Source organism: Chiloscyllium punctatum, chromosome 39 (assembly GCF_047496795.1).
Source record: "Chiloscyllium punctatum isolate Juve2018m chromosome 39, sChiPun1.3, whole genome shotgun sequence".
NCBI classification, from domain to species: domain Eukaryota; kingdom Metazoa; phylum Chordata; class Chondrichthyes; order Orectolobiformes; family Hemiscylliidae; genus Chiloscyllium; species Chiloscyllium punctatum.
In genome coordinates this window covers 13,822,519-13,849,151 of record NC_092777.1, presented here as the reverse complement: position 1 = coordinate 13,849,151, position 26,633 = coordinate 13,822,519, and the positions used below count along the sequence as shown (strand labels likewise).

Genomic DNA, 26,633 nt, shown 5'->3' with positions numbered 1-26,633 from the left:
TGGCTGGGAGTATCAAACTCGTCATTATGGAGAGGAGTGCATTTACTGGGTAGGATGTTCCCTACACTGTACAATATAGTACAGAGTCTAAGTTCCAACTCAATAACGTGCAGTTAACCAAACACTGATCAGCACTCAGTATGAGTACATCCAAAAGATGTGCAGGTTAGGTGAATTGGCTATGCTAAGTTGCCCATAGTGTTCAGGGATGTGTCAGTTAGGTGCATTAGTCAGGGGTAAATATACGATAGGGGTATGGGTCTGGGTGGGTTACTCTTCGGAGGGTCAGTGAGGACTTGATGGGCCAAATGACCTGCTTCCACACTGTAGGGATTCTGTGGTGACTGTGCTACTGCACACCTGAAATAAAAAAAGAGGAAATTCTGGAAACACACGTATAAGTATGGAAATTAGGAGCAGGAGTAGGCCATTAGGCCTTTCAAACCTGCTCTACCTCTGTTCGGGCTGATCCTCTACCTCAGTGCCATATTCCTGCTATCTTCCTGTTCCCTTTGATGCCTTTAATGTCTGAAAATGAATCTGTCTCTTGAATATATTCAGTGACTTGTCCTCCTCAGCCTGCTTTGAATTCCACAGGTTGACTATCTTTTGAGTGAAGTAAGTTTTCTTCAGCTCAGTCCTAAATGGTTTACCACATATCCTCAATCTGTGCTCCCTAAACAAGAAAAAATATCCTCCCTGCATCTCGCCTGTCCAGCCCTGTTAGAACTTTATACGGTTCAATCAGATCCCATTTCATCCTTCTAAATGGTAGTGAATACAGAGCCAGTCAAATCAATCTCCCCTCACAGGACAGTTCAGCCATCCCTCATATCAGTCTAATAGACCTGTCTCTATAGCAGTCGAACCCTTCTTGAGTAGGGAGGCCAAAACTGTACACAGTCCTCCAAGGGTGGTCTCACTATGGCCCTAGTAAGTGCAGTAAGACACCCTACATCTGAACTCAGGTTCTCTTGCAATGAAGACCAATATACCATTGTCTTTCCTAATTGCTTGCTGCCCCTGCCTATGTACTTTCATTTGTACAAGGATACCCAGATCCCTTGTCCACCTACACTTCCAATATAACACCATTCAAATAATATTCTTCCATTCTGGTTTCACACCAAAGTCTATGAATTCACATTTAGCCACAGTGTACTGCATCTGCCATGTATTTGCCACTTCCTTAACTTACCTAAATCACCTTGAAGCCTCCATGTACCCTCCACACATCAACAGCAAACTCGGAAATGTTGCATTTTGCTCCCTCATCCAGGTCATTTATGTGTATTGTGAATAGCTGGGGCCCAAGTACTAATCCTAGTGATACCTCACTACTCCCTGTCTGCCACTTGGATAATGACCCGTTTAGTTCCACTGTCTGCTTTCTGTCAGCCAGTTCTTAATCCATGCCACTACTACCCCTATCCCACATGTGCTTTAGTTTTGCCCACTAACCTTTCACAAGGGACCTTATCAAAAAGCATCTAAATGTACCACATCCACTGGTTTACCCTTATCTATTCTACTAGTTATATCTTCCAAAAACTCCCATTAGATTTGTTAAGCATGTTTTACCTTTCATAACTCCATGCTGCCTTTGACCAATCATATTAATGCCTTCCTAATGTTCTGTTATCATGTCTTTCATATTAAACTCTGGCATTTTTTCCTGTCATCAGCATAACTACTTTCTACCTACCTTTTCTACCTATAGTCAGTTCTGAAGAAGAGCTCAAAACGTTAACTCTACTTTCTCTCCATCGATGCTTCCAGACCTGCTGAGTTTCACCAGCACTTCCTGATCTTGTTTCTGATCTCCAGCATCTGCTGTTCTTTGTTTTAGCTTAAGGGAAGAGTCGGGAAATGGACCATGTGAAGCTGAGGAGGGTGAACATTGGAAACAAACAAAATGTTCTCGTTGGTGTGAATAGAGATTGCTTACCGAAAAGCCAGTAAACCATGTGAATGACACATACTGGTGTGATTTGTCACCTGTACCTCAGAATAGTGCTTCAGTATGACCAGTACTTTAATTTCCTGGTATTTCTGGAACATTTTCATTTACTACATTTTCCCTCTGGGTGGCCTATTAAGTCACTTCCTGTTCTGGGTACTAAGGTTCATTTAGCAATTGCACTCTTGTTTCTGAGTCAGAACATTTCATAGAGTCATGGAGTTATACAGCATTGTTGGTCCAACCAGTCCATGCTGACCATAATCCTAAACTGAATTAGTCCCACCTGTCAGCATCTGGGCCATATCCCTCCAAACCTTTTTTATTGACGTACTTCACCAAATGTCTTCTACACATTGTAACTGTACCCATATCCACTACTTCCTCTGGACATTCATTCCACAAGCAAACCACACTCTGTGTAAAGAAAGTTGCCCCTCAAGTCTTTTTTAAATCTTTCTCCTCTCACCTTAAAAATATGCTCCCTCGTCTTGAACGCTCCTACCCTGAGGAAAGCATACCTGCCATTCACCTTAACTATGTCCCTCACGATTTTATAAACCTCTATAAGGTCACTCCTCAACCTCCTATGCTCCAGTGCCAGCCTTTCCGGTGTCTCCTCATAAGTCAAACCCTCCAGTCCTGGCAACATCCTGGTGAATCTCTTCTGATCCCCTTCCAATTTAATAATATCTTCCTTATAACAGAGAGACCGAAACTGGACACAATAGAGGCCTTACCAACATCCTGTACAACTTCAACTTGACGTCCCAACTCCTATACAGAGACCTGAGCACAATGTCCAACCTCATACCGCAGTGCAGTACTAAGGGAATGATGCCCTGTCAGAGATGTTGTCTTTCAGTTAGGAAAATTAACCTCAACATTATCCATTCTCTTAGGTGCATAAAATATTTAATGGCATTTTCAAAGGAAGCCTGAGAGATCACGACAATAGGTTATCTGATCATTCATCTTGTTGTGACTCGTGGGGTCCCACTGAAAAGGCTGCTGGGTTCTTACATTACAACAATGACTGCATTTCAACAAAATGTATATGCCTACGAGTTAAAATGCATCCAGTGAACTAGTAAGAAGCACTGTGTAAGGTTTTTGTTTTAATTTTCCATGCATAATCTACACTATCATGCATTAGAACCTTCTCTCTTAATTTCCGAAACAGCTTCACTGAATGAACCCTGTAATCTCACACTTACACTGCTTATCCCTGGCATTTCCACCTTCTGCAGAAATACTATGTCTTGCCTGAGCAGCATATTGAATACAGGACTGTCTGTGGTTATTCTTGCAACCCATTTTCAATCTGACAGAGAGAGAGAGAGAAAACAAAACGACAGCAACTAACATGTTGGATTTGGTTTGTATTCTGCAGCTGTTCCAACACCTAATGAGAAAGAGGAAACGCCAGATTGAATGGTTTTTCAAACCTATCTCTGCCACCTTCTACGATCTCTCTGGTATTGATTCCTGGGATGATGACCACTCTGTCCTTGACCTGGTTATTTGCAGTAATGAAGTTGAGGTGAGCCAAGGAGTTCCAGACAGAAACATCCTCTGAAGGTGACTGAGTGAAGGTCAAACCCTGAATGTTTCCACATCGTTCTGTTTCTACAGGCCCTGAAAATCCTCAACCTCCCTCCGATCAAAGCCCTGATCCATTTCAAGTGGAACAGATATGGAAAGTATTATTTCCGAACCATTGCTCTCTTCTACTTCATCTACATTATCATATTCACCTCCTGTTGCATCTTTCGACCTCTTATACCACGTCGTGACAATGTCACAGACCCTAGGGACACACAGATATTGGAAGAGGCGCCATTAAATGTTAGTACCATAACCATGGGCCTGGTGGAGTGGTAGCAGCTACTGCTTAGTGCATGGCAGCAGAACGGGGGAAAGGGGGTTGGGATATTTCTAGGTTTGCTCAAAGGATCAGAATTTAGAGTGTGTTGTGATTTACAGAGATAAGTAGTTGAGACCACCGCTACCCGTCAGCCAATGATGTTCCTTTAAGAAGGGCGACAGGGATAATCTGGGATTAATATGTTGATGAGCCTTATGTCAGTGACAGGGAAATTACTTTTGATGAACAGTCTTAGGGACAGGATCTACTTGCATTTGGATTTATTAGGGATGGTCAGCATGGCTTTATGCAGGGGAAATCTTGTCTCACCATCCTGATTGAGTTTTTTGAGGAAGTGATGAAGATGATTGATGAGGATAGGGCACTGGATATAATCTACACGGAATGTACCAAAGCATTTGACAAGGTCCATTATGGTCGGCTGCTGCAGAAGATCAAATTGCATAGAATCAATGGTGAGCGGACAAGTTAGATACAAAAGTGGCTTGGCCATAAACGATAGAGCGTAGAGGTGTGTGTTTCTTGCTGGAGGTCTGTGACCAGTGCTGCTCCACAGGGATCAGTGCTGGGACCCCCTCGTTTGTAATATATCTAATTGTTTTGGGTGAAAAGGTTGGTGGTCTGATTAGTAAATTGCAGATGACATGGAAGTTGGTGGAGATGCGAGGAAGATTATAAGAGCATACAGCAGGAAATAGATCAGCTAGAAAGAGGGTGGAGAAATGGCAAATGGGTTGGGGTTAGTTTAATCCAGACAAGTGTGAGTTGATGCATTTTGGGAGGTCAAATACAAGAGGAAAGTATATTGTATATGGACCCTTTGGAGCATTAATATACAGGGAGTTCATGGGGTCCAAGCCCAGAGTTCCCTGAAAGTGGCAGTGCAAGTGGATAAGGTGGTAAAGAAGGCATATGGCAGGCTTGTCTTCATCAGGTGGGGCATTGAATACAACCATTGCCAAGTCATGTTGCAATTGTGTAAGACTTTGGTCAGGCCACATTTGGAGTACTGTGGGCAGTTCTGGTCGCACACTATCGGAAGGATTTAGAGGCTTTGGAGAGGGTGCAGATGATATTGTCTGAATATTGCCCGGATTGGAGTGTTTTAGCCATAAGGAGAGGTCGGACAAACTTGGATTATTTTTCCCACAGCATCGGAGGCTGAGAGATGATCTGGTAGAAGTGTATAAAATTAGGAGGAGCGTTTTCCCATGTTGGAGATGTCATATACTAGGGGACAAAGGATTAAGGTGAGAGGGTGAGGGAGCGAAGGGTAGTAGGTGCCTGGAACACACTGCCGAGGAGGTGGTAGAAGCAGATACAACAGATGCACTTCGACAGGTATGTGAACAGGCTGAGAATAGAGGAATATGGACTGTATGCAGACAGATGCAGATTAGTTTAGAGTAGGATCATGGTCTGCACAGACATTTTGGGCTGAAGGGCCTGTTTCTCTGTGTTGTATGTAAATATTATAGTTCCCAATTGCCATTTTTCCTCTAATCTAATCTAACCTAGAAATCTAATTATAGGGGCATTAGACTACAGATTGCACGACTCGCTGTGATAGAAATACAATTTCAATGGTGTTATTACCAATAGATGGAGAAGCATATATTTTATTTATTTGTGAATTTTTAAAGAAGTTATTTGGATGTTTAGCACCGAGTTTGTGGCTGAGGCAAAGTGACTTCCAGGAGCATTTGTGAAAATTTCTCAGACCAAGTGAGACTTTTCATAGCGGCTCAGTGGTTAGCACTGCTGCCTCACAGCAGCAGGGTCCTGGGTTCGATTCCAGCCTCGGGCACCTGTCTGTGTGGTGTTTGCACGTTCTCCCCGTGTCTGCGTGGGTTTCCTCCGGGTGCTCCAGTTTCCTCCCACAGTCCAAAAATGTACAGGTTAGGTGAATTGGCCATGCTAAATTGCTCCTAGTGTTGGGTGTAGGGGTAAATATAGGGGAATGGGTCTGGGTGGGTTGCGCTTCGGTGGGTCGGTGTGGACTTGTTGGGCCAAAGGGCCTGTTTCCACACTGTAAGTAATCTAATCTAATAGTGTGGGCTATACTTTAGCACCTACCATTTCAGTGATTTGTGCCTCTCAGTGAAGTAGTAGAATAGAAGTTGCTTGCTATACTAAAGTCCTAACACTGACACTAACCTCCAGTTCATCCTTTGAATTATTGCCGTGCCACTGGGTATAACTTTCACTCTCTGCTTCTGATTCCAGCTGTGCTACACATCAAATGGAGATTACATCCGCTTGGTGGGGGAGATCATTTCTGTCTTTGGAGCCATAGCCATCCTTCTCATAGAAGTAAGAAAGTTTATTTTTGTTTTGCTGAGGGAGTGTGCGGAATTTAATCTATCACTGTGATTAAAAAAGAATATCCCAGCAAACGCCAGTGAAATCTATATTTGCGTGATATGGAGAATGAGGGCAGACAGCAGCCTGGTGTTAATAGTGATTAGATGAGTGATTTAGAGGGTCGGGAAACAAGGGTTCAAATCTCACCATGGCATCTGGTTGAATTTCGATTCAATAAAATCTGGAATTGAAGGTTTTTCTTAGTAACAATGACTGTGAAGCTCTCATTGACTCCCCATAAAAACCCATCTATTCTACATTGTCTCCCAAAAGATATTTAATAAAGTGTCACATCTGGATGTAGGTTTGCTCGCTGAGCTGGGGTTCGTTTTCAGATGTTTTGTCACCAGACTAGGTAATATCGTCAGCGAGACTCCGAATGAAGCACTGGCGGTTTGGCCCGCTTTCTAGTTATATGTTTGAGTTTCCTAGGGTTGGTGATGTCATTTCTTGTGGTGATATCATTTCCTGTTCTTTTTCTCAGAGGGTGGTAAATGGCATCTAAGTCAATGTGTTTGTTAATTGAGTTCCGGTTGGAAAGCCATGCTTCTAGGAATTCTCGTCCGTGTCTCTGTTTGGCTTGTCCTAGGATGGATGTGTTGTCCCAGTCGAAGTGATGTCCTTCCTCATCCGTATGTGAGGATACTAGTGTGAGAGGGTCATGTCGTTTTGTGGCTAATTGATGTTCATGTATCCTGGTGGCTAGTTTTCTGCCTGTTTGTCCAATGTAGTGCTTGTTACAGTTCTTGCATGGTATTTTGTAAATGACGTTAGTTTTGCTCCTTGTCTGTATAGGGTCTTTCAAGTTCATTAGCTGCTGTTTTAGTGTGTTGGTGAGTTTGTGGGCTACCATGATGCCAAGGGGTCTGAGTAGTCTGGCATCACCAATCCTAGGAATCACAAACATATAAATAGAAAGTGGGCTACACCACCAGTGCTTCATCCAGGGGCTCACTGAAGATGTTACCTAGTATGGTGACAAAACATCTGAAAATGAACCTTCCAGCTCAGCGAGCAAACCTACAGCCTGAAGCTCAACCAGAGCAACAAACCTGCTCAAAACTCGCAAAGTGTCATATATTGAGCTGGATTTAATTAAGACATGTGGAATATCTTCCATGAACATGACAACTGATAGGAACCTCTCATCATCCCTTTTCGGGAAGCCCCATTGTAATAGATGAGGAAACCCAACAGTCACTCAGGCACTTGACATAACCAAGACAGACTTGCCCAATGGACCAATGATCCTGGAGGTGAAAGTCCCATCAGTGGCTAGTCAGAGGCAGACTGCTATCCTGTATTCAGCAGGGAGACGATGGCTACTGTCAGTACGGCGTCCACTGGAGAGCTCTCATCAAGGACGGTCAGCAACAAGACAGGGAATGGCTTTGAATGGCTAACCCCAACCCCACCTTCCCAATGCTGGGTCCCTCACACAGTGCGTTTAAATGAGGAAGCACCCTTGGAGCCCAAGGGCCATGGTGCCAGAGTCAGTTGGTGCTCCCTGTGTGGTGGGACCCCTGTCCTCTACTTAGGAAACCCCATTGGGAGGCGGGGTGAAGGCCTCAAGTAGGCAACGATTTGGCTAGTCAAAACGTCTCAATGGCAGTGGGAAAAGAAGACTGTCCATGCGTATCCTCAACTTTGGTTTAATCAGCAAGTTCTGAGGAAGGAATTACTCAACCCGAAACATTAACTCTGCTTTCTCTCCACAGGTGCTGCCAGAGCTGCTGAGCTTCTCCAACAATTTCTATGTTTAGCTCTTAATCAGCAATGAACTGCTTCCCTTCTGCCCAACCTAATGCTCCCTACCACCAAACCTGCCCATGGGGAGGGCACAAGATCCTGCCCAGGAGACAGCTCAGCAAAGTTAGAACCAATAGGATAAATTGGACAGCACATGGTACCATGTTGACAGAATGGCAGGGAGAGGAGGAGTGATCCATACTTGTATTACGTACAGGGGAAGATATAGAGTGGGATACCACTGGGGGTGATACTGGGGCCGCTGCTGTCCTTTATCCATGTGAATGACCTGGACATAAACGTACAGGGCACCGTTGTAAAATTCGCTGATGGCAGAAAACTTGGGAAGTATTGTGAACTGTGAAGAGGATCAGGCTAGACTTCTCGAGTATGTGGAATAATAGGATGGGCCTAATGAAATATGATGCAGAGAATTGTGAACAGACACATTTTAGAAAGAAGAACGAGGAGTGCCACTAAAAATTAAAGTGTACAATTCTCAGAAGTATCACAGGCGCAGAGGCCTAGTATATGTGTGAACAAATTGTTGAAGGTGACGACAAATGCACACAGAATACCGAGTGTTATAACTGGAGGCATGAAAGTGACTTTTTTTAAAAACTGGCTTGATCTCAACAGTAGTGTTCCATTCAGTTATACATTAGGAGTGTCGTGAAGACCCTAGAAAGATTTACTACCATAGTTTCAGCAATGTGGGACTTCAGTTACAGGGATAGACTGCAGAATTTGGGTTGTTATTCTTAGACAAAGGAGACTGTTTGATATCATTACACGTCTCGATCTTTCTCATGGGAGGGAGGGTTGAGAACCAGAGGGATGCTTAAAGAGATTAAAGGAGCTCAAGCTGACATGAGGAAGAGACTTTTAATGCAGCCAGTGTTTTGGGTCTAGATTGCAGAGTGTGGAGGAGGCAGACTTACTGGTGATTTTCAGGAGGGAATGGCCAAACCATTTGAAAGGAAAGGAACTGAAGGGCTACAGGGAGAGTCGGACTTGCTAAGTTGCTCTGGCAGAGCGATGGGGTTTAATGGCCTTCCTCTGTGTTGTAACCAGTCCATTATTCACAGACTTAGCACACTCCAAAGTGCTCACAAACTGTGAGGTAATTTTTGTTGAAATGTGGTGATATAGCATAGGAAGTGAGACCACCAGTTTGTGTCCAGTCAGCTGCCACTGACAGTGCTGTGATAACGGTCAGCTCACCTGTTTGAGGGATCCAGGATGAGGTATAAATATTTGTCAGCTAACTGGGAAGAACCCTTCTGGTCGCCTTCAAACTTATATCTGCCCAGAGGGCAGGGTCTCGATTTGATACCCCATTTGAAAGAGGGCACCTCTGACCATGCGGCATGACACCAGTACTGACTTTGATGATGGGGTTGAATTTCTGGAGTGAGAGTAGTAGCCATGATATTCTGATCGACAGCATGAGGATGTGGGCCAAAGCTGAGTCATCGAGTCCTACAGCACGGAGACAGGCCCTTTGGCACAAACTGGTCAATACCAACCAAAATGTCAGTCCACGCTAACCCCGTTTCCCCGCACTTGGCCCATATCCTCCTAAACCTTTCCTATCCATGTATTTGTCCAAATGCCTTTTAAATATTGTTAATGTACCCGCCTCAACCACTTCCGTTGGCAGCTCATTCCATATGTGTACCATCCTCTGTACAAAGAAGATGCCCCTCAGATTCCCTTTTGTTCTTTCCCCTCTAACTTTAAACAGATGCCCTCTAGTCCTCGATTCCCCAACCCGGGGGAAAAGACTGAGTGCATTCACCCTATCCATGCCTCTCATGATCATTTACATTTCTATAAGATTCCCCCCTCAGTCTCCTACGCTCTAAAGAAAAAAGTTCTAGCTTGTCCAACCTCTCCCTATAACTCAGACCGTTGTGTCCTGGCAACATCTTTGTAAATTTCTGCTGCACTCTTTTCAGTTTAGTAACATCTTTCCTTTAGCAAGGTAACCAAAACTGAACACAATACTCCAAGTGCAACCTCACAAACATCCCGTATAACTGCAACATAACTTCCCAACTTCTATACTCAGTGCCCTGACTGATGAAGGCCAGTGTACCAAAAGCCACCTTCACTGCCCTGTCTACCTGTGACTCCACGCTCAGAGAACCGTGCACCTGAACTCCAAGGTCCCTCTGTTCCACTACACTCCTTAAGGCCCTAACATTCACCATGAGTGAGACTCCCCAACCTCCATTTCCAGGGTTCCATCAGTGCTGAGAGTGAAAATCTGCTCCTGCAATGCAAGAAATCTTTGTGAATTGCTTCTTTCATTTTTCATTTGCTAGAGTGCTGACATCCTCCGATATGGAACAGCAGGATATTTCGGGAAAACCGTCCTCGGAGGCCCATTCCATGTTATAATGTGAGCAAAATGACAACTTTTTTTTAAGGAGTCTAGTTAAACTTGCCATTAATTTGCAAATATTCACACCTCCAGCTTTTCTCTGTTTCATCACTGTCTTCCAATCTCTGACTTTCTTTCAATGAACATAGTATCTTGTTGAATTCTATTGGAAGGTGATGTAGTGGTAATGTCACTGGACCGTCATCCAGAGGCCAAAGTCTCCTCTACACTGGGGAGATAGGACGCCTACTTGCAGAGTGTTTCAGAGAACATCTCCGGGACAACTGCACCAATCAACTCCACCATCCTATAGCCGAACACTTCAACACCCCCTCCCACTCCACCAAGGACATGCATGTCCTGGGCCTCCTCCACCGTCACACCCTCACCACCCAATGCCTGGAGGAAGAACGCATCATCTTCCGTCTTGGGACCCTCCAACCCCGGGGCATCAATGTGGACTTCACCAGTTTTCTCATTTCCCCTCCCCCCAACCTTACCCCAATTCCAACCTTCCAGCTCAGCACCATCCTCATGACCCGTCCCATTTGTCCATCTTCCTTCCCACCTATCCGCTCCACCCTCCTCTCCAACCTATCAGCTTCCTCCCCACCTCCATCCACCTATTGCACTCTCGGCTACCTTCTCCCCAGCCCCAACCCCTCTCCCATTTATCTCTCCACCCCTGAGGCTCCCAGCCTCATTCCTGATGAAGGCTTTTGCCCGAAATGTCGATTCTGCTGCTCCTCACATGCTGCCTGACCTGCTGTGCTTTTCCAGCACCACATGCTTGACTCTACTCATCCAGAGGGCTGGGTTGCTACTCCAGGGACAGGTTCAAATCCCACTGTGGAAGCTCATGGAATTTAATCTCAACGAAAAACTATCTGGAATGGCGACCATGAAAATATCATTGACTGTTGTAAAAACCATCTGGTTCACTAAACCCATCAGGGAAGGAATCTGCCATATGGACAAAGAACAGGAGTTGGCCATTCAGCCCCTCTGCTACTGTACAAAACCATGGCTGATTTGATTGTAACTTCAGAACTGAGCCACCGTGCCATCTAACTGTCCTCTAAATTGGCCTAACAATCCACTGAGTTATGTCAACCACTAGGAAGCGAGATTGACCTGCCCTTATCCAACATCTGTAAGGGATAGTGATCAGGAATGGGAATTTAACGCTGTAGCAATGGGGCCGATTGTGGTATCTTCAGTTCTGCTATACTAATAACATCGAACTCAGTCCAGTGTGGAGAAGCAAATCTTTGAAGTCAAAATGATACCTTTTTGGTGCATTTGTTCACCACGCGTTTGAGGCAGCATCTTAAATGCCATCGTTTTAAGTGGTCCACTTTTGTTGCACTTTGTCTTTTTATTCTTCTTTTCGTTTTTCAGACCATGCCCAAAGTTTATTTCCCTTCCCTCCCTTATTATGTTGCTTGTCAGTTGTTATTCTCTCTTCGGTATCATTTTCATTTTGACTTGCCCTCACGATCTATTCTTCACTGTTTTTTAGTCACTTTTTGGGATATTATTTTATTGAAGACCATAAGGCACAGGAGCAGAAATTAGGCCATTCAGCCCATTGATTCTGCTTCGCCATTCAACCGTGGCTATTAAGATAATCAACCCCATTCTCCCTGTAACCCTTGATCCCCATGACAATCAAGAACCTACCATAGAATCCCTACAATGTGGAAACAGGCCATTTGGCCCAACAAGTCTACACTGACCCTCCAAAGAGTAACCCACCCAGACCCATTCCCCTACCCTATGTTTACCCCTGACTTGAGGACCTAATCTACACCTCCCTGAACACTTTGGGCAATTTAGCACGGCCAATTCACCTAACCTGCACATCTTTGGATTGTGGGAGGAAACCCACACAGACACGCGGAGAATGTGCAAACTCCACACAGACAGTCGCCCGAGGCGGGAATCAAACCCAGGTCCCTGATGCTGTGAGGCAGTAGTGCTAACCACTGAGCCACTGTGCTACCCCAATCTCTTTGACCTGGCCTCCACCACCTTCTTGACAGTGAATTCCATATGTTCACCACTCTCTGGTTGAAGAAGTTTCTCCTAAAAGGTCTTCCCTTTACTCTAAGGCTGTGCACTCGGGTCCTAGTCTCTCCTACCAATAGAAACATCTTCCCAACATCCACTCTGTCCAGGCCATTCACTATTCTGTAAGTTTCAATTAGATCCCCCCCTCATCCTTCTAAACTCCATTGAGTATAGACCCAGATTCCTCAAACGTTCCCCATATGTTAAGCTTTTCATTCCTGGGATCATTCTCAGGAACCTGCTCCAAGGCCAGTACATTCTTCCTGAGATGTGGGGCCTAAAACTGCCTACAATACTCCAAATGTGACCTGTCCACAGCCTTATAGGCCCTCAGAAGTACATCCCTGCTTTTATATTCTTGTCCTGTCAAAACGAATGCCAACATTGCATTTGCCTTCCTAACTACTGATTCAACCTGCAAGTTTCCCTTGAGAGAATCCTGGACTAGAACTCCCAAGTCTCTTTGTACTTCAGACTTTTGAGAATTTTCTCCCCATTTAGAAAATAGTCCATGTGTCTATTTTTCCTGCGAATGTGCATGACCTTACACTTTCCCAAATTGTACTCCATCTGCCACCTCTTTGCCCACTCCCCTAACCTGTCCAAATCCTTCTGCAGCCTCCTTGCCTCCTCAATTCTACCTGTCCCTCTACCTATCTTTGTATCGTCTGCAAACTTAGCCAGAATGCCCTCAATTGCTTCATCTATATTGTTAAAGTGAAAAGTTGTGGTCCTAACACTGAGCCTTGTGGAACATCACATGTCACTGGCTGCCATCCTGAGAAGGGCCGCTTTATTCCCACTGTCTGCTTCCTGTCAGACAGCCAAGCTTCTATCCATACTAGCACCATGCCTCGAACACCAGGGACCCTTATCTTACCCAACAGTCTCCTGTGTGGCACCTTGTCAAAGGCCTTCTTTGGATAACTTTCTTTTTCCAACCTGCTTGTTATTTCTACAAAGAATTCTAGCAATTTCCTCTCGTGTGTTGCACTGCTTCTTCCAATCTCTTGCCTTCCCATTATTACATTTCTTGCTTCTGTTGTCTCTGTGTCTTTTCTTGTTGCTCTGCTCCCAGTCCTTGAGCTTTCTCTCTCCTTTTTCTTCCATCTCAATCTGTTATGGCATCTCACATTCTTGAGTTATTTTTCTTTCCCTCTGTCTCTTTCCTCCTCTCCCTCTGTCTCTTTCCTCCTTTCCCTCTGTCTCTTTCCTCCTCTCCCTCTGTCTCTTTCCATCTCTCCATCTGTCTCTTTCCTCCTCTCCCTCTGTCTCTTTCCATCTCTCCCTCTGTCTCATTCCTCCTCTCCCTCTGGCTCTTTCCTCCTTTCTCTCCGTCTCTTTCCTCCTCTCCCTCTGTCTCTTTCCTCCGCTCTCTCTGTCTCTCTCCTCCTCTTCCTCTGTCTCTTTCCTCCTCTCCCTCTGTCTCTTTCCACCTCTCGCTCTGTCTCTTTCTACCTCTCGCTCTGTCTCTTTCCACCTCTCCCTCTGTCTCATTCCTCCTCTCCCTCTGGCTCTTTCCTCCTTTCTCTCCGTCTCTTTCCTCCTCTCCCTCTGTCTCTCTCCTCCTCTCCCTCTGTCTCTTTCATCCTCTCCCTCTGTCTCTTTCCTCCTCTCCCTCTGTCTCTTTCCTCCTCTCCCTCTGTCTCTTTCCTCCTCTCCTGTCTCTGTGCTACTTCCTGCTTTGGTCTCTGTCCGTTGCACACACTGAAATTATTTCCTCACTCTGTTTCTCCCTTTGTCTGTCTTTCACTCTTTCTGCTCTCTCTCTCTCTCTCTCCGCCTCTCCTTCTCTCCATCACAGTTTCTCCTGTCCTCACTCCCCTTCTGTACTTCCATCTTCTGCCATCTTCCTTTGACTCTCTGTCTCCACGTTGCAACTCTCCATTCAGTTTTTTTCTTGTCTTAATTTGGAACAGACGGAAACCATCCAGCCCCTCTGTTGTTTAGTTGGGCCTATTCAATCTAGATTTACCAGCCTGTCTAATAAACCTATCCTTTATGTGTAACGACATGAGAAGTAAACTGAATAGTTTGGCTCCGTTGGCTGGGCGACTGGCATGGATCAGATTGGTGCCAATGGCTCAGGGTTGGATCTGTGTGCTGGCTGGGTTTGATGTTTGAGACCTGCTTCATTGTCCTCCCGTGATGGATGTGTAGTGCCTTGGGTCAGACCTGCCCTCAGGCAGAGACGACTGTACTTTAAGTGTTTGAATCACTTGGCTTCTCCAGAATTCCTAGCTTCGTGCCATTTACAAAATACACAGTTCTTCCTTCTATCCACACCTGCTGCTGTTATATTTACTCGCTGCAATCTTTGTTGTTCTCCCCTTCCTTTGACAGAATCTGCTTTGCGTTCCTGGTGCTACTGATCCTCCTCCTCCGAGTGACCAGTGCGGGCGCCGAGGGATTCTTCATGGCTCTGGCCATCGCCATGGCCTGGTGCAATTCCATATACTTCTTCCGGGGATTCCGGATACTTGGGCCATTTGCCATCCTCCTCCAGAAGGTAAACAAACGGAATCTGCACAGGGGACAAACAGTCCGCAGTTCCGGACTGAAATGTTCTTTTAGTACTGCACAGGGAACGCATTAAAACAGAAAGGAACAAGTCGGAACAGAGTGCTCCAAACATTCACTGCATTCTGTGCAAAGTCAATGAAAGTTAACTGATTTACTGTTGATATGTTTGGTCATGGGATGGGCGGACAAGAGATTGTCTATCAGGGATCGGACGAGTTTCTACTTCTCTGATAAAGAGTATCGTGACTATTTAGTGGGTACCTTTCTCCAAATCTCTGGATCAGTAAACTGTGTCTATTTCTTATTTTATACCAGTGTACATCTCCCCATTTGGCTCCCACCAACCCCCAAGTCCTCAGTTTCCCCAATCTACACCTTGATGCAGACCACTCTCCTTCCAAGTTACTACACACCCCTCAGAATCCAAAACACAAGCCTTCAGTTCCTCTTTTTTACTTTCCACCACCAATGACCTCTGACCTCTGATTGAGGCCCACTCTTGATAACACCACAGACGTTGAGAACAGGAGCACGAGACAGCTATTTGTTTGCCCACCTGTGCCATGGTGCTGCTGGCACAGGAATGGCCTGTGGCCCTCTGTGGGGCGGCACGGTAGCTCCTTGGTTAGCATTGCTGCATCACAGCAACAGGGACCTGGGTTCGATCCCAGCCTCGGGCGACTGTCTGTGCGGATTTTACACATTCTCCCTGTGTCTGCGTGGGTTTCCTCCGGGTGCTTCGCTTTCCTCCCACAATCTAAAGATGTGTAGGTTAGGTGAATTGGCCATGCTAAATTGCCCATAGTGTGAGGTGCATTACTCAGAGGGAAATGGGTCGGTGTGGACTTGTTGGGCCGAAGGGCCTTTTTCCACACTGTAGGGAATCTAATCTAATCTTTCCTCATCCAAACATATAGGTAGAAAAAGCAATGGCCCGAGCCCTGATCCCTGTGGTATCCATCCTGAAAACACCCCCTTTATCCCAGCGTTGTCACTAATGAGCCAATCCTCAATCCATGCATATATACCACGCCTCTTAAGAAGTAGCCTCATTCACGATACCTTATCAAATGTCATAGAGTCATAGAGATGTACAGCATGGAAACAGACCCTTCGGTCCAACCTGTCCACGCTGACCAGATATCCCAACCCTATCTAGTCCCACCTGCCAGCGCCCGGCCCATATCCCTCCAAACCCTTCCTATTCATATAACCATCCAAACGCCTCTTAAATGTTGCAATTGTACCAGCCTCCACCACATCCTCTGGCAGCTCATTCCATACACGTACCATCCTCTGCGTGAAAACGTTGCCCCGTAGGTCTCTTTTATATCTTTCCCCTCTCACCCTAAACCTATGCCCTCAAGTTCTGGACTCGCCCACCCCAGGGAAGAGACTTTGCCTATTTATCCTATGCATGTCCCTCTTGATTTTATAAACCTCTATAAGGTCACCCCTCAGCCTCCGACGCTCCAGGGAAAACAGCCCCAGCCTGTTCAGCCTCTCCCTGTAGCTCAAATCCTCCAACCCTGGCAACATCCTTGCAAATCTTTTCTGAACCCTTTCAAGTTTCACAACATCTTTCCAATAGGAAGGAGACCAGAATTGCATACAATATTCCAACAGTGGCCTAACCAATGTCCTGTACAGCCGCAACATGACCTCCCAACTCCTGTACTCAATACTCTGACCAATACAGGAAAGCATACCAAATGCCGCCTTCACTATCCTATCTACCTGCAACTCCACTTTCAAGGATCTATGAACCTGCACTCCAAGGTCTCTTTGTTCGGTAACACTCCCTAGGACCTTACCATTAAGTGTATAAGTCCTGCTAAGATTTGGTTTTACAAAATGCAGCACCTCACATTTATCTGAATTAAACTCCATCTGCCACTTCTCAGCCCATTGGCCCATCTAGTCCAGATCCTGTTGTAATCTGAGGTAACCCTCTTCACTGTCCACTACACCTCCAATTTTGGTGTCATCTGCAAACTTACTAACTGTACCTCTTATGTTTGCATCCAAATCATTTATATAAATGAGGAAAAGTAGTGGACTCAGCACCAATCCTTGTGACACTCCACTGGTCACAGGCCTCCAGTCTGAAAAACAACCCTCCACCACCACCCTCTGTCTTCTACCTTTGAGCCAGTTCTGTATCCAAATGGTGAGTTCTCCCTGTATTCAGTGGGATCTAACCTTGCTAACCAGTCTCCCATGGGGAACCTTGTCGAATGCCTTACTGAAGTCCATATAGATCACACCTACTGCTCTGCCCTCATCAATCTTCTTTGTTACTTCTTCAAAAAACTCAATCAAGTTTGTGAGACATGATTTCCCACACGCAAAGCCATGTCAACTATCTCTAATCAGTCCTTGCCTTTCCAAATACATGTACAACCTGTCCCTCAGGATTCCCTCCAACAGCTTGCCCACCACCGAGGTCAGGCTCACTGGTCTATAGTTCCCTGGCTTGTCTTTACCGCCCTTCTTAAACAGTGGCACCACATTTGCCAACCTCCAGTCTTCCGGCACCTCACCTGTGACTATCGATGATACAAATATCTCAGCAAGAGGCCCAGCAATCACTTCTCCAGCTTCCCACAGAGTTCTCAGGTACACCTGATCAGGTCCTGGGGATTTATCCACCTTTATGCATCTCAAATCATCCAGCACTTCCTCCTCTGTAATATGGACATTTTGCAAGATGTCACCATCTATTTCCCTACAGTCTATATCTTCCATATCCTTTTCCACAGTAAATACTGATGCAAAATACTCGTTTAGTATCTCCCCCCATCTCCTGTGGCTCCACACAAAGGCTGCCTTGCTTATCTTTGAGGGTCTCTATTCTCTCCCTAGTTACTCTTTTGTCCTTAATGTGTTTGTAAAAACCCTTTGGATTCTTCTTAACTCTATTTGCCAAAGCTATCTCATGTCCCCTTTTTGCCCTCCTGATTTCTCTCTTCAGTATACCCTTACTGCCTTTATACTCTTCTAAGGATTCACTCGATCTATCCTGTCTATACCTGACATATGCTTCCTTCTTTCTCTTAACCAAACCCTCAATGTCTTTAGTCATCCAGCATTCCCTATACCTACCAGCCTTCCCTTTCACCCTGACAGGAATATACTTTCTCTGGATTCTCGTTATCTCATTTCTGAAGGCTTCCCATTTTCCAGCCATTCCTTTACCTGCGAACATCTGCCTCCAATCAGCTTTCGAAAGTTCTTGCCTAATACCGTTAAAATTGGCATTTCTCCAATTTACTTTAACTTTTAGATCTGGTCTATCCTTTTCCATCACTATTTTAAAACTAATAGAATTATGGTCGCTGGCCCCAAAGTGCTCCCCCACTGACACCTCAGTCACCTGCCCTGCCTTATTTGCCAAGAGTAGGTCAAGTTTTGCACCTTCTCTAGTAGGTACATCCACATACTGAATCAGAAAATTGTCTTGTACGCACTTAACAAATTCCTCTCCATCTAAACCCTTAACACAATGACAGTCCCAGTCTATGTTTGGAAAGTTAAAATCTCTTACCATAACCACCCTATTATTCATAGTCTTTTGAAAAGTCAAATATGTAACATAGAGTTATAGAGATGTACGGCACAGAAACAGACCCTTCGGTCCAACTCATTCGTGCTGACCATATATCCTAAATTAATCTAGTCCCATTTTCCAGCATTTGGCCCATATCCATCCAAACCTTTCCTATTCATATATCCATCCAGATGCCTTTTAAATGTTGCCATTGTACTAACCTCCACCACATCCTCTGGCAGCTCATTCCGTACACGTACCACCCTCTGATTGAAAAGGTTGACCCTTGGATCCCTTTTAACTCCCTCACTTTACACTTTTGCCCTCTAGTTTTGGGCTCCCCTACCCTGGGGAAAAGACCTTTTCTATTTATCCTATCCATGCCGTCATGATTTTATAAACCTCTATAAGGACACCCCTCAGCCTCTGACGCTCCAGGGAAAACAGCCCCAGCCTGTTCAGCCTCTCTCTATAACTCAAATCCTACAGACCTGGCAACATCCATGTAAATCTTTTCTGAACCCTTTCAACTTTCACAACATGTTTCATGTAGCAGGGAGACCAGAATTGAATGCAGTATCCTAAAATTGAATTGGCCTCAACAATGTCCTGTACAGCTGCAACCAAACTCCTCTGTTCACTATAATGACCAATAAAGGCAAGCAACTCATCCCACACAGACTCCGGCCCTCATTTCCCCTTCCCCCACCTCACCCCAGCTCCAAACTTCCAGCTCAGCACTGTCCCCATGACTTGTCCTACCTGCCTATCTTCTTTTCCACCTATCCACTCCACCCTCCTCCCTGACCTATCACCTTCATCCCCTCCCCCACTCACCTATTGTACTCTATGCTACTTTCTCCCCACCCCCATCCTCCTCTCACTTATCTCTCCACCCTTCAGGCTCTCTGCCTGTATTCCTGATGAAGGGCTTTTGCCTGAAACGTCAATTTTAGTGCTCCTCGGATGCTGCCTGAACTGCTGTGCTTTTCCAGCACCACTCTAATCTAGAATCTGGTTTCCAGCATCTGCAGTTCTTGTTTTTACCTAATAAAGGCAAGCATGTCAAACACCTGCTTAGAGTTAGGATCTGAGCTACAGTGAGAGGCTGAATAGGCTAGGGCTGTTTTCCCTGGAGCGTCGGAGGCTGGGGGGGGGGGTGACCTTATAGAGGTTTACAAAATCATGTGGAACATGGATAGGGTTAATAGTCAAGGTCTTTTCCCCAGGGTAGGGGAGTCCAAAACTACAGGGCATAGATTTAAACTGAGAGATTTGAAAGGAATCTGAGGGGCAACCTTTTCAGGCAGACGGTGGTACGTGTATGGAATGAGCTGCCAGAGGAAGTGGTGGAGGCTGGTACAAATACAACATTTAAAAGGTGTCTGGATGGGTATATGAATAGGAAGGGATTGAAGGGATATGGACCATGTGCTGGCAAATGGGACTAGACTAATTTAGGACATCTAGTTGGCACGGATGAGTTGGGCTGAAGGGTCTGTTTCCGTGCTGTACATCTCTGTGCCTCAAGGATGTGCAAGTAATTCAGGATGAGCTGATGGTATTGGAGACCTGCAGTTATTGCGAGGTGATTGGGCACACTGCACGTGGCTTGCGCTGAGGGTGTGTGACTTGACCATGTGCATTTGGAGCTGAAGCAGGCTGATTCATTCCTCAAAAACAAAAACAACTGGGGATGCTGGAAATCTAAAACAAAAATGGAAATTGCTTTCGAAACTCAGCAGGTCTGGCAGTATCTGAGGAGAGAGAAGCAAAGTTAACATTTTGGGTCCAGTGAGTCCAGTTGAATTCCTCCATTCCTCCCCACGGGCCTGCTGCACCTTCTGGCTTTCAGTTCCAGCTTTATTAACTGAACTCAGATTTCGCCAGTTGTCATTGTAGGATTTGAATACATATTCTGAGAAATTAGACTGAGTACCTTCAGTACTAGTCCATTATTACAACATCACTGTCTCCCCTCCAACAGCTGGGAATGAGTGGTCTGCAGCTAGGTCAGGGTAAGGGATGTTTCATCTGCTGGCTGACTAGGGGCTACCTGTGGATTCCCAGCCCTTAATGTTAAAGTTAGAGTCAGGCCACTTAAGAGTGAACTTGCCTTTCAAGCTGTAGTCAAAATCTGGAGCTCTCTGCTGAATTGGAACTTTCAAGATTGAAATCCCTTGATTTTTGTTAGGTGAGGGTGCCAAGGAAATGGGACAAAGTTGGGAAAATCGAGTTGAGATAGAGATCCACTCAGTTGGAATTGTTTTGTGGAGGTGCTGGGGTTGGACTGGGGTGGACAAAGTCACATGACACCAGGTTGAAATCACAAACTTTCAGAGCACTGCCCCTTCATCAGGTGAAGTACCATCACCCGACAAAGGGGCAGCGCTCCAAAAGCTTGTAATGTCAAATAAACCTGTTGGACTATAAACTGGTGTCTTGTTACTTCTGACTGGAATCATTTGGTCGTGCTGTTGGGATAAAATGGCCTATTCCTAGTATGGATTGCCACATTTTCAATTCACAGTCAGCCAAGTGGAGATGAATGTGGAAAATTCAGATCTCAAGTTGTATGCTGCATATCAAATGTGGATATATTTTGTTTTGATGATTTTTATAAAACCTTTTGATAGAATTTTAAATTGTTGTAGTCGACAAGAGGCAGTTGGTGATAGTGATTGATGATGCTTCCATGTAACATTCTTTCATCTGCTGTTATTATGGAGATAACACCCCATATCCTTTACAATGTTAATAGGAAATTCATGGGTAGCTCTGTCCTAAATGTCCAATATATGGTGTCGCGAGGCAACTACTCCTTGTTAACAGTACAGACACATATACAATATACCACCTCCTTTGGGAAAAGTGTTAAATCAACAGCTTTTTAAAATTGCTTCACAGATTATTTTGGAGAAATTTTTGACATTTGTGATACTGATGGTGATGGTGCTCATCGGATTTACAACAGGTAATTTTAAATGATTCTCATCTTGTTGTGTCTATTAAACGTTGACTTTCAGTGTCTTTCCCAAAGTGATGTATTGACCCCAAATGCAATAAAGTGTTGTTAAACCAGGAAAGGGGACATTTTCTTTTGTTCAAGTCGATTGAAGAGACTTATTACAATGAAATCATAAAATCACAGAAAATCACTTGGAAACTGACCCCATCAAATCTGCTTCAGCATCACTCCCCAACAGGAGCCTTGGTCTGGATACTAAGACACAAACATTTTTTAAAAGACATTATTAAAAATGGAAAATCTATAAATCTAAAACTTGACACCAACTTGTCCGATGATTTTACAATGTTCAACACCATTTGCGACTCTGTAAAAACCCCATGGATCCAAAATCAGACCGTCCCTCACCTGGCTCGGGGGGGGGGGGGGGGGGGGGGGGGTAGTGGGGGGAGGTGCTGGGGGGGTGGGGGGGGGAGGGGTGAGGGATCAATCCTTTCCTCTCTTCCGGGATCAACCTCTTTCCCCATTCTCAGGCATACATCTGACTTTTCTGGAGATCTGCCCGCCTGACAGAACACCAATCACGCTAACATTTTCTGTGAAACCTAAATAAAGGCACATTATGGTGTTAAAGTTCCAAAGTGTAAAAATAAATCCAAAATTCCAGATTTCCTGTCTGAAATTCCACCCACTTTCAGCTACATTACCTTCCCGTCTAATGCCCAGGCCATTGCTCACTAACTCCCACTTAATTAGTATAATTTCTAATATTCCTCTTTTTCAAACAACTACACATTTCATTGTAAGATAATTTATGGATTCTGCTCCAAGAATATCTTGAAGGGAGAGAATTAACCTTGTCCCTGAGAAGATATTAGTCCAACCTCTTTAATTTTTTGCCTGTAAGATGGCCATTTTAAATGGTCCATTTTTCTTTCATATCGAATTGCTTCATTTGAACTTTATCTTTTTATCACATCTGAGTTGTCTCTGCTCTCCTGCAGATTTTTAGTAATGCTGCTTATAGTTTACTACACTCTGCAGTTTGGCATTATTTGTATTAAACTGGAAGGATGTTGTGAAACTTGAAAGGGTTCAAGAAAGATTTTCAAGGATGTTGCCAGGATTGGAGGGTTTGATCTATAGGGAGAGGCTGACCAGGCTGGGACTGTTTTCCCTGGAGCGTCAGAGGCTGAGGGATGAACTTATAGAGGTTTATAAAATCATGAGGGGCATGAGCAAGGTAAATAGATACGGTCTTTGCCCGAGAGTAGGGAATAGATTTAGGGTGAGAGGGAAAAGATTTAAAAGGGACCAAAGGGGCAGCTTTTTTCACACAGAGGGTGGTATGTGTGTGGAATGAGCTGCCAGAGGAAGTGGTGGAGGCTGGTACAATTGCAACGTTTAAAAGGCATTTGGATGGGTATATGAATAGGAAGGGTTTGGAGGGATATGGGCCAGGGGCTGGCAGGTGGGACTAGGTTGGGTTGGGACAGGTTGGCATGGTCGGCATGGATGGGTTGGACCAAAGGGTCTGTTTCCATGCTGTACATCTCTGACACAATGACTATAATCCCTACATCCAGATGGTTGCGAGTAGCTGTTACAACAGGTCTCCAAGTAATACTGCTCACATCTCTTGCCAATTCCAGGAAAATTCCTTTATGGAATGTACTCACTGATGGATAACACCAAAGAAGACATTAATGCTGGCCCTTTGCAGGAACAATTTAGCTAGTCTCATTCTCCTGTAGACCAGCAATGTCTTTCCCTCAGGCGCTTCTCAAATTCCCTTCTGAAAGCCACAATTGAATCTGTCTGCACCACATTCTCAGGCGAATCCTAACCACCTGCTGTGTGAAAACATTTATTCCCTTTGGTACTTCTGGTTCTTTTGCTAATCATCTTTAATGTGGAGCTCTCTGGTCTCTTTTCAACTCTGACTCTCCAGTATCTGCAGTCTTCATTATCTCCCTTCTGCCCTCCGGTCTTGCTTCTCCTGCCATTCCTATTGACTATGACCAGGCTCCTCATGATTCGGCAGACTGCTATCAAATCTCCTCTAAACCTTTCACCTCTAACATGAGCAGTCCCAGCCTCTCCAACCCACCCATGGAACTGAAGTCTCCTATCACTCACAGACTTTTCTGCCATCTCTCCAAAAATATCACATCCGTTTTGATACCCAGAATTGCACACAGTATTCCTCTTGAGACCATACCATTACTTTATAAAGCTCCGTTATAATTTCCTTGCTTTTGGACTTTGTTTCTATTTATGAAGTCCAGGAGTCATAGAGTCAGAGAGATGTACAGCACGGAAACAGACCCTTCGGTCCAACCCGTCCATGCCGACCAGATATCCCAACCCAGACTAGTCCCACCTGCCAGCACCCGGCCCATATCCCTCCAAACCCTTCCTATTCATATACCCATTCAAATGCCTCTTAAATGTTGCAATTGTACCAGCCTCCACCACTTCCTCTGGCAGCTCATTCCATACCCGTACCACCTTCTGCATGAACAAGTTGCCCCTTAGGTCTCTCTTATATCTCACCCTAAACCTATTCCCTCAAGTTCTGGACTCCCCAACCCCAGAGAAAGGAATTTGTCTATTTATCCTATTCATGCCCCACATAATTTTGTAAATCTCTGTAAGGTCATCCCTCAGCCTCCGACGCTCCAGGGAAAACAGCCCCAGCCTGTTCAGCCTCTCCCTATAGCTCAAATCCTCCAACCCTGGCAACATCCTTGTAAATCTTTTCTGAACCCTTTCAAGTTTCACAACATCTTTCCGATAGGAAGGAGACCAGAATTGCACACAATATTCCAACAGTGGCCTAACCAATGTCCTGTACAGCCGCAACATGACCTCTCAATTCCTGTACTCAATACTCTGACCAATAAAGGAAAGCATACCAAACATCTTCCTCACTATCCTATCTACCTGCGACTCCACTTTCAAGGAGCTATGAACCTGCACTCCAAGGTCTCTTTGTTCAGCAACACTCCCTAGGACCTTACTATTAAGCATATAAGTCCTGAAGAAGGGCTTATGCCCGAAACGTCAATTCTCCTGCTCCTTGGATGCTGCCTGACCTGCTGCGCTTTTCCAGCAACACATTTTTCAGCGAATAAGTCCTGCTAAGATTTGCTTTCCCAAAATGCAGCACCTCGCATTTATCTGAATTAAACTCCATCTGCCACTTCTCAGCCCATTGGCCCATCTGGTCCAGATCCTGTTGTAATCTGAGGTAACCCTCTGCGCTGTCCACTACACCTCCAATTTTGGTGTTATCTGCAAACTTACTAACTGTACCTCTTAAGTTCGCATCCAAATCATTTATGTAAATGACAAAAAGTAGTGGACCCAACACCGGTCCTTGTGGCACTCCTGGTCACAGGCCTCCAGTCTGAAAAACAACCCTCCACCACCACCCTCTGTCTTCTACCTTTGAGCCAGTTCTGCATCCAAATGGCTAGTTCTCCCTGTATTCCATGAGATCTACCCTTGCTAATCAGTCTCCCATGGGGAACCTTGTCAAACGCCTTACTGAAGTCCATATTGATCACATCTACCACTCTGCCCTCATCAATCTTCTTTGTTACTTCAAAAAACTCAATCAAGTTTGTGAGACACAATTTCCCACGCACAAAGCCATGTTGACCATCCCTAATCTGTCCTTACCTTTCCAAATACGTCTACATCCTGTCCCTCAGGATTCCCTCCAACAACTTGCCCACAGCTGAGATCAGGCTCACTGGTCTATAGTTCCCTGGCTTGTCTTTACCGCCCTTCTTAAACAGTGGCACCACATTTGCCAACCTCCAGTCTTCTGGCACCTCACCTGTGACTATAGGTACTCTGCCGTCTTTAATCATTTCTGCACACAAGCACCGACCGTCCCTCTAGATCTCCTATTCCTGCTCCCCTTTTGGTTTGTGTCATAATCCATGGACAATCCGACCAAAATGTACCACTTCATACTACCCTCTATTACATTTAAACTGCTGTGTTTCCACCCATACCATTAGTCTGTTTCTGTCCTCTTGAATTCTCTCCTCACAGTTCACAACACTTCTAAGTTTTATGCCATTTGCAGTTTTTGAAATTCAGCCTTTCCTTCCTCAATCCCTCTGCCCAGAAACTCCCCTTAATGACATGGTTTGTTTTGTAAACAAGTATGTTTTGGCAACTCTGCAGGTCACATTCCAAGTTACACACCGCAGTTCGGAGTTTGATGTTCAATATAATTACTTTTCCTTGCAGCTCTACATTTGTCATTCCAAGAGCTGGACCCTTCCCAGTGGATTCGTTTTAATGACTATAAGAACCTGCTTTTTCTGATGTTCATGCTGTTTTTCGGACTCCTCGACATCCCACTGAACTATGAAAAGTACACCCCCTTCATGGTCAAGATTCTATACGTGGCGTACATTATGATGACCTTTCAGCTGATGGCCATTCTCTTCATCTTCTTGATTGCCCAGACACTTCGGCGGGTAATGAAGAATTCTGATGCACTCTGGCAAGCTCAGGTACTGAGTTCATAAGAATTAATTTGTCAGTGCCCTAAAATATAGAGGAGAAATGGGATTTGTTTAAGCATGCTGTCCTGTTACATCAATGTGTCCAATCCCATGCATCCAGCACTTGCAGAGGAGAGAGAATTACCTGCATTTACATAGCACCTTTCTCTATTTCAGGATGTCCCAAAGTACTTTGTAGCCAATGAAGTGCGATGTTTAAGTGTAGTCATGTGGCAGGAAATTGACATGCGGCAAACAGCGATGTAACAATTTTTAAAAATACCTTTTGTTAAGGGATAAATTAACTCCAGCCTCTTCCTCAAAATAGTGCCATGAGATCTTTTGAACTGACCGTGAAAGGGCAGATGATGTCCTGGTTCAATGCCAATTTCAAAGGATGGCATCAACAGTTCTTTATTACCCTTGCCTTTGATCTTCTTTTGTGCCTATTTCTCCTGGAGGCATTCACTTCCTCTCTTCCTGTAACATCCTCATTTCTGAGGTCAATAATTATGAAGAGCAGGACTGAGCTAGCTGAAGAACCAACAGAAGTTGGTGTTGGTTACTCCTTCAGCTGGAGTGGTCTCAGCAGAGAAGAGTGTTGTGAAGCAACAGTAGAAATTACTGTCAAGTCATAAGA

The 26,633-nt window shown here is 44.9% G+C and overlaps 1 protein-coding gene across 1 annotated transcript in view; it reads left to right on the top strand.

Moving 5' to 3' along the window:
• LOC140463834 (transient receptor potential cation channel subfamily V member 6-like) overlaps positions 1-26,633 on the top strand; it is a 67,732-nt gene that overhangs the window by 26,621 nt on the left and 14,478 nt on the right. Inside the window, exons 7-13 of the mRNA XM_072558213.1 lie at positions 3,354-3,503; positions 3,596-3,808; positions 6,075-6,161; positions 10,292-10,368; positions 14,767-14,932; positions 21,404-21,470; positions 25,734-26,002. Of these exons, the coding sequence (XP_072414314.1) occupies positions 3,354-3,503; positions 3,596-3,808; positions 6,075-6,161; positions 10,292-10,368; positions 14,767-14,932; positions 21,404-21,470; positions 25,734-26,002 (1,029 nt within the window). The remainder of the gene's footprint in view (positions 1-3,353; positions 3,504-3,595; positions 3,809-6,074; positions 6,162-10,291; positions 10,369-14,766; positions 14,933-21,403; positions 21,471-25,733; positions 26,003-26,633) is intronic.